The 7,536-nt window shown below is 35.6% G+C and overlaps 1 protein-coding gene across 1 annotated transcript; it reads right to left on the minus strand.

Annotated features, from left to right (window-relative positions):
• Positions 1 to 881: 881 nt before the first annotated feature.
• Positions 882 to 2,778, minus strand: LOC114179383 (BOI-related E3 ubiquitin-protein ligase 1-like). The gene is made up of 4 exons (XM_028065710.2): positions 2,525 to 2,778; positions 2,328 to 2,437; positions 1,862 to 2,244; positions 882 to 1,736 (listed from the first exon to the last, which is right to left on the minus strand). Exons 1-4 carry the CDS (start codon positions 2,569 to 2,571, stop codon positions 1,215 to 1,217), a joined length of 1,062 nt encoding a protein of 353 aa, XP_027921511.1. The 5' UTR covers positions 2,572 to 2,778; the 3' UTR covers positions 882 to 1,214.
• Positions 2,779 to 7,536: the final 4,758 nt, after the last annotated feature.

A 7,536-nucleotide genomic window follows, 5' to 3' on the forward strand; every position in this document is an offset into this window, starting at 1 on the left:
TTATCAGAACCTTACCTTACTCAATGTTGGAGTATTTTGTTTAGGTATACCAGTTTCTGAATGTGCCACTGCAAACAACCTTCAGCAACTAACAACTATTACCAAATAAACAATTCATTCTGAAAATGCATCAAGAAAACATCCTACATTTTTATTTATATATATTAAGGTTGGTTGCTCCTTTAATCTAAAAAGTAATTTCAGAATTACAATCTTATAATTCTATGCCTGGTTGAATGAATACACAGAGACACAAAAGATCAACATAATATTCACTTTATTTCTTGGAATATTTGTCTTTCATCAATCATACATCAGAAATTAAAAGAATTACTATCCCTTGTCAATTCCACATGGAATCCTCAAACAGAGAAGAGAAAAAAAAAGCAGCCAAAAGCATTCTCAAGCAAATGATATGCTTTATCGAAATAATATGCAATGCAGCATTCCTACCTTATAGTGGGTGACTAGAGAATATTTGAAGTCAGTTTCAAAAGACAATTTCAGTGCCACACAATAAAATCAGTTTCTATAATTTAACCATCTTTTCCGCACCCTGTAATACGCTGCTCCATGCTCTCATGCCTTGCAAGTTAAAAAAACAAGAAAAAGAAAAAGAAATGCTATTAACTGCATATGCAAGCATAGACATTACATTACCCCTCAAATTGACAACTGAAAAACCATTTTCACCTGAGCCAGACCCATACCTCACATACAATCAATGAGAAAAAGAAAAAAGAAAAATCAAATATTAATTTAACACGCAACACAAACTTTATTAATTAATCCAAGTGAAACAAAAACATCACTACCCAACAAACTTCTCAAAACTCTGTAACATTAATTTAGATCATCCACATTTTAGAAATGAAAAACAATTATTCAATGAAAGAATATATTATATATATTAATTAATATTATATATCAAAAACCATTGAAATCCCAGGCAAAAGGTAAAAATAAAATGGGTCTGCCAGTCACGTGGTGTTGTACATGGCAGGAAGTAACTTTACTATTAGAAAACAATGAAGTGAAATTTCACCTTCTTCATCTTCTTCTTCTTCATGTGAGTTTAAGAGAGGAACAAAAATGTAATTTTATTTTATTTATATTTTGTTTGATGAGGAAGTTTGTTTTGGTGCCTGTTTGGATGGCAGTGCTATGGACAAAGAAAGGGTGAGGGTAATTAAGTAAATTGAGAGGGTTTGTTGTTAAGAGAGAAAAACTTCAACGGTTGAATTCTTTGGTGTGAGACAAACTGGGCACGCTCGGAAATGCGCATCGCATTCTGTACAGATACACAAGTGCCGACACGGCAAAACCACGATCGAGGCCACGCGCTTCGTGCACCCCCTGCATTTCGGACGCGCCGCGGCTAACACCACGCGCTCTGGGTCGATGTGGGCAGACTCCGCGTCCTCAGCCTGGCCTTCCACGGCGCACGACACGCCGGCAGCCGCTTCCTCGCCGCCCTGACACATTATGGTCTGCTGCAGTTGGGCCTGGAGGGTGGCCGCTGTTGCTTCCTGGGCCCGGGCCTTGGCCTGCCACACCTGCGCCTCCACGCTCAGCTGGGCCGCCCGTGCTTCTAGCTCTGCGTTCTTGCGCGTGGCCTTCTCCACTTCCGCCTCCTTCTCTCTGAGCCGCCGTGCCACCGCCTCCTCCGCCGCGCTCAGCAGCGCGTTGTAATGCTTCTGCCTCTTCTCCGCCAATGTCCGCCGCAGTTGTTCCCCCTGATATTCCCATACGACAACAGTCATCATCATTATTTCCTCTCCCCACAAACTAAATTATGTAACGAAGGAATTAAAAAACCGGGTTTCTGAATTAAAAGTGGGGAAGGGAGAAGATTTAGTACCTGGGCGAGGAGGAATTGATCAATTTCATCACGTTGTTGTTTGATTTGAGAAGCGAAGGCTTGGGATAACAGAGATGAGAAAGCAGAAGAGTGAGAGGCATGCAGTGATAGTTGTTGTTGTTGAGGTTGTTGATTGTGATGAAGGTGTAGTCTCTGTTGATGTTGTTGGTCATCGAAGGATAAGCGGAGACCAGTAGAGACGACATTCTGCTGATGATTATGTAACTGAGAGAGATGAATAAGCTGTGGGGGTTGAGATTGTAAAGAGAAGGGATTAATAAGATTAGAAGGTGTTGTGGTGATTGTGTTGTTTGCAACAGTGGAGTCTTCTCTGCCCCTCTTGCGAGAATTATTATTGTTGTTGTTGTTGACGACGTTGTTACCTGGTATTTTGAAATGTTTAATGATATGCGGTGGTTGTTAATTATGGGTTAGAATAAGCATAGAGAGAGTTTAGAGAACATACTTCCATTGTCGTGGTTGTTGTTGTATAGCATATGGGGTTGGGTGAAAAGAGAACCTTGTTGTTGTTGTTGTTGCTGCAATGAATACTGAAGGAGTTCTTGGCCGTTGTTCCTGGTGTGAGAAAGAGAAGATTAGGAATTGAATAGAGAGAGGAATTAGAAGAAAAAGAAGTGTATATGTATATAATAAGGAAGGAACCTGTTTAGAAAGAGAAGATTGGATGGATATTGAGCTTGAACGGCCATGAAGTTTTATGAATGGTGTGGGAGAAGGGAAGAGAAGAGAAGAGAAGAGATGAGAGAGTGGTAATAGAGATGCGATTGAAGCGAATCAGTCCAAGAGAGACACCTTATTCTGCTCGCTCCTTCTTTCTCTTTTCCTTTGCTTCTCTTGTTCGCTTAAGAACTAGTCTCCTCTTTCTTTGTTATCCTTCCTCACACACACACCCATCATATTATTTAAATACTTTTCCCGACTAATATTTCTAAATTACATTTTACTACTATTATTAACTACGTAAATCGCGTTCACCCTGCCCCATAATAATTATTAATTAACAACACCACATTTGCATTTCCATCTCATTTCTAGTTAGTACACCAGGAGAGACGCAAAAGGAATGAGAGAAATAGATACAAACAAAATAATCAAAATATTATTACTATTTTTATGGAAATATTATTAAACTATCATTTTAACAACACAGGCGTTGGTAAATGGGTGATGTATTGTTGTTCTAGGTTGGCGTTGTTCAGGTACACAGGTTTCGTTTCCCCTCTTTCTCTTTCTCCTTCTCTTTGCTTTTCTCCGCAACCTCTTTTTCTTTACTATTTTCCTATTTCTTTTTCTCTAAATCTCAATTATCATTTTTTTTAAATGGAAAATCTCTCTCACAACTTTAATACCAAATCACCTCTTCTCCTTTACCCCCCTCAACTTCTTCAGAACATAAATACTCTTTACTTATCAAATAAATATTCTTTCCATCTTCTTTTGTTTTTTCATTCAACACTTTATACCGGAATTAAGAAATTTAATAATATTTATATTTCATAATGTTTATCACGCAACTTCTTAATATGTTTTTTTCCTCCCGCATTTATTACATTATATCTCTTCTAGATGTATTTTATAATTTTCTAAGTCTAACCACAAATTGTAAGAATGTAATAGGGAAATATTAAGTGTGAGCTCATTATCTAAAATAAAAATAAAGTAAGACAAAAAATATTTTTTTACCGAAATGTCAAACGAAAAATGTCAAATGAAATAAATACAAAAAGTAATTCAAAGTATCAACAATACGATGACCACAATCTTTCTTCCAATATTTTGAAATTAAACTTGTTTACAATGTATTTATACTTATACAAGATACTTCAATAAAATAATGCATTAAAAGCATTGATTTTTTTTTCTTTGTTTGAATAGTACTTTTAATTTATAGGAGATTTTCAATCTTAGTCAGGATATCGAGTTTAAATATTAAATGGGTTCAATTTTTTCCCATTTTCCTATTTTTCAAATAAGATTTATATTGTGCATTTAGAAATATACAAAATATTTAATTAATTTTCCATTTATTAAATGAGAACACCAAGTAGTTTTCTCTTTCTATATTATACAAAAATATCTTAGGTGTCTTTATATCTGATACATTTACTACAAAATAAGTTTGCTTTATAATTTGGATGACACTTTATACATACTGTCCTTTATAATAACTTAACTGCACAGTTTAATGAATAAATAAGAGTTTTGATAAAAAAAAAATAAAAAAAAAGTTCTCAACACTAATCCAGTATTCTAAGAAACACCTCATGTGTTAATTATGATTAATTTGTAACGGACTCCAATTTTAACTCTGATTTGAAAAGTTTCTGTCTCTCTTCCACAATTGATAAATTTGGCATTTTTCTTACTGGTAGTAAATCTTAATGGCAAAATTAATGGTGGAGGAAAGTTTAATCTTTACTGGGTCCTGAATGTTGAAGCTGTTAACAGCTGTGTTAATACTTTTCGTAGAAAACTAGGAGTGGATTAAGGTATTTCGGATCTAGATGCATGCAGATTGGAAGAGCTATGTTGAGTTCTCTTCTTTGCTAATTTCCTTCTTCATGGAAAAGGAATTGCTAATTAAGAGGATTTAAGACTATTTCAAATCACCCAAAAACTATCGTACCAGAGCTTAATCCCATCACTAAAGCACAATTAAGAGAAACTTTCAAACATGACATGATTTAATCAGTTACAACAAAATTGACTATTTTTGTTTAAGCCAGCAAAAACCAACGTTAAAACCTGTTAATAATTTTGTTTTTAGTTGCTGATATATATAATTTATTATCTGAACCATCATTTTTCCCTAATTTTTTTTCCTCCATTGAATATTTAGGTCTGCATGTTGCTTCACGACAAGGTTAACTTTTTGTAAAATTAAAATTAGGGTGATCTAACAAGAAAAAGGTACCGATCCACCAAAGTAGTTTGATATTACAATGTTAAACATTATTGACTTTAATTTCTCAAAATTTACAAAATTTCAAGTCATTTAATACGGAGTAAGATTTATATGATCTCGCTCGTGACATCTCATTTTGAATGTTTACTATATATGCATGATTTCGAGAAAGAAAAAATACTAAAGAGGTCTGAAAAAAAAAAAAAAATCGGTTTCAATTCTCTCATCTAAAGTGAGTAAAGATAAAGCGAACAATCTGTCATTAGAAAATGAACTATTGGTGTTACAACACATACATGATTTATTATGTTTGTAGACATAAAATAACATTTTTTTTGTATCAATGAGATTAAGCAAAAAATTATTTATAAGGAGTAATAGAGATCCTAAGCAATGGTCGGCCAGATGGGCACATTGGTAGGTTAACATCAGGATTTGAAGTAAAGTTTATAATTAATTGATGCAATCATAGCATGGAAGTGTTGTTTTTATGTATAGAGAGCTTAGAATTGACGGTGATTCGATTCGAGGAACGATAAACATTAGTTGTGCAAAGTTGATTTAGACTCAAAAGTTGATTTGTGAAGCTAACAAATGAAATGAAGTGTTGATTTGGAGCGTATGAGGGTGGCGGTGAAAAAGAAGTTGTTGCGGTAGAATTGTCCGAGAAAGAAGAAAAAGAGTGAAGTGAAGCCGGTGTTGGGTGATGTTCCCAAAAAACGAAGAAGGGTAATTTGTATGTTTAATTAATGGAGGAGAGAGAGAGAGAGAGAGAGAGAGAGAGAGAGAGAGAGAAGCACTAAAAAAAAAGGAGGAGAAAAAGAAAGGAAAGAGGGGAAATGTGAAAGAGAGTGGTTGGAATGGCATCAGAGAATTTGTCTTTGGTTAGGTCCCAATAAGAGGGTCGGCTAGGGATGTTGTAGTTGATATATATGCTTCTTCTTCTTCTGATTACTATATTATGTTAATTTTGAACGAGTGTTGTTATGCTAATGTTACAAGGGTGCACGCCAAATATATATGCTCCTATTTCTCTCTCACATTGTTTTCTTAACCCTCTTAATCAGGATAGCCCCACTTTTCTCCATCTGCGCACTGCTTTGTTTGTTTATTGTTTCAGTACATAATGTTGGTGCTTATACAGTTAATAGGACAACAACCCCTCTGTCTTCCCTTGTTTCCTTCATAAATCCTAATGCATCACTCGATGAATCAATCGTCTCTTGTTTTATTTTCTCTACTTTATCTTTTCCTCCACCAACGGCATACCTAGATTCTAGTATTAGACCTGTAGCTTTGACAATTATTACCCGGAATTGTGGAAACTCTTGTCCCCAAAACAACCCTTCGGTTGACCTCATACACACAAATAATCTCGTGTTCACAACACAGATTATCGATGCCTCCATGTTAGGTGCATCATATGGAACCCATAATCCAGACTGAAATGTGGTGTTTCGCTTGAAAATCCAACCATCTCGTTAACATTTTCAAACCAATGACCTATAGATCGTTGATTACTACGTACCAGCGTCACATTAGTTACATTAGTTAAATGATGGAGTCAATGCATGAAGGGCCTAGTCAAAGGGGTTGTTTATTGGGGGTAAAATTTAAAGGTATGGGTGAGACAGAGGAGTTATGATTATGCTAGATAGACAGTATGTTGTCCATTGGGAGCTTGGTCTCTTGATGGTGCTGAACTTCTTCTTCTTCTTCTTCTTCTTCTTGGGGTTTGTTTGCTGAGATTTTGAGATTCGCAGGGATTCAGAAAGCAATTCATTCATATCACTATGCCCCTGTCCACCCAACTCTTTCGTGACTTCTACTTCTTTATTATTTTAACTTTGATTATTATCAATTAAAACAACCATTTGGTCACATCATAATATCGTATGCCTCACAAAAGTCTAAACGTTTTGGATTTAGCAGCAATCTTTTAAAAATTGAAACTGCCATTCGTGATTATCTACTCCACCAAAAAATAAACAAAAACATGATGAAATCAAACTCCAAAACCAAGTAAACTACGAACTGTCTCGTATTTTATATATATAAACGAGGATGTAATGTGGAAATTAAGGTGCTAATATGAGTCACCGTGTTCAAGAAACGTTATGAGACGTAGCGCATTTCCCTGAGTGAAAACAACAACTTTGCTTAACACAGTTGTTTTGTCCTGGTCCAGCCAATAACCACGATTTGTTTGACCCACACATTTCCAACCCAAACTAAACTCCTTTCATTTTCTAGGGTCTTTCTTACCATTTCTTTGCATCACAATTTATATTTTTCTGCGGTTTCTTTAGTTACATGGCATCAACTTGTTCACCACTCCCCCCACTTCTCCACAGTCCAATCCACTACGTACCTATTCGGTTATGCCTTTTCCTTTTACGTTTTCCTTTTATTTTATTTTATTTTACTTTTTAAAAAAATATTTTCCTCTTGTCCTTCCCTTCAGCACCACTCAGGTCCTCACTCCATTATCACTAGCCGAGTGGTGTTACCATCAAACTTTCAACCATCTGTACATTGCCATTTTTCTCGTCTACCATTTTTTTATGCATTTCTCGGTACGATACAACTAATAACCCATCTATCTGCTGCACTTAAACACGTGATTATTCGAATTGTTGAATCCCATGTGCTTTTGTAAAGATTAGTGACTGGCATCCGTTTGTGGCCTACACATAATAGTGAGGTGAGGTATCACCTAAACCAACGAAATCGGGAATGACGTTGAACA

Source organism: Vigna unguiculata, chromosome 3 (genome assembly GCF_037176805.1).
Source record: "Vigna unguiculata cultivar grain cowpea cultivar isolate G323 ecotype 2 chromosome 3, ASM3717680v1, whole genome shotgun sequence".
Lineage (NCBI taxonomy): Eukaryota > Viridiplantae > Streptophyta > Magnoliopsida > Fabales > Fabaceae > Vigna > Vigna unguiculata.

Excerpts from the sequence above, each read along its gene's own strand:
- LOC114179383 (XM_028065710.2), bottom strand. The coding sequence starts at position 2,571 with ATGGCCGTTCAAGCTCAATATCCATCCAATCTTCTCTTTCTAAACAG. Across the intron at positions 2,245-2,327 it reads CAACAACCACGACAATGGAA|GTAACAACGTCGTCAACAAC; the intron begins GTATGTTCTCTA and ends TCAAAATACCAG. Across the intron at positions 1,737-1,861 it reads ATCAATTCCTCCTCGCCCAG|GGGGAACAACTGCGGCGGAC; the intron begins GTACTAAATCTT and ends TGGGAATATCAG.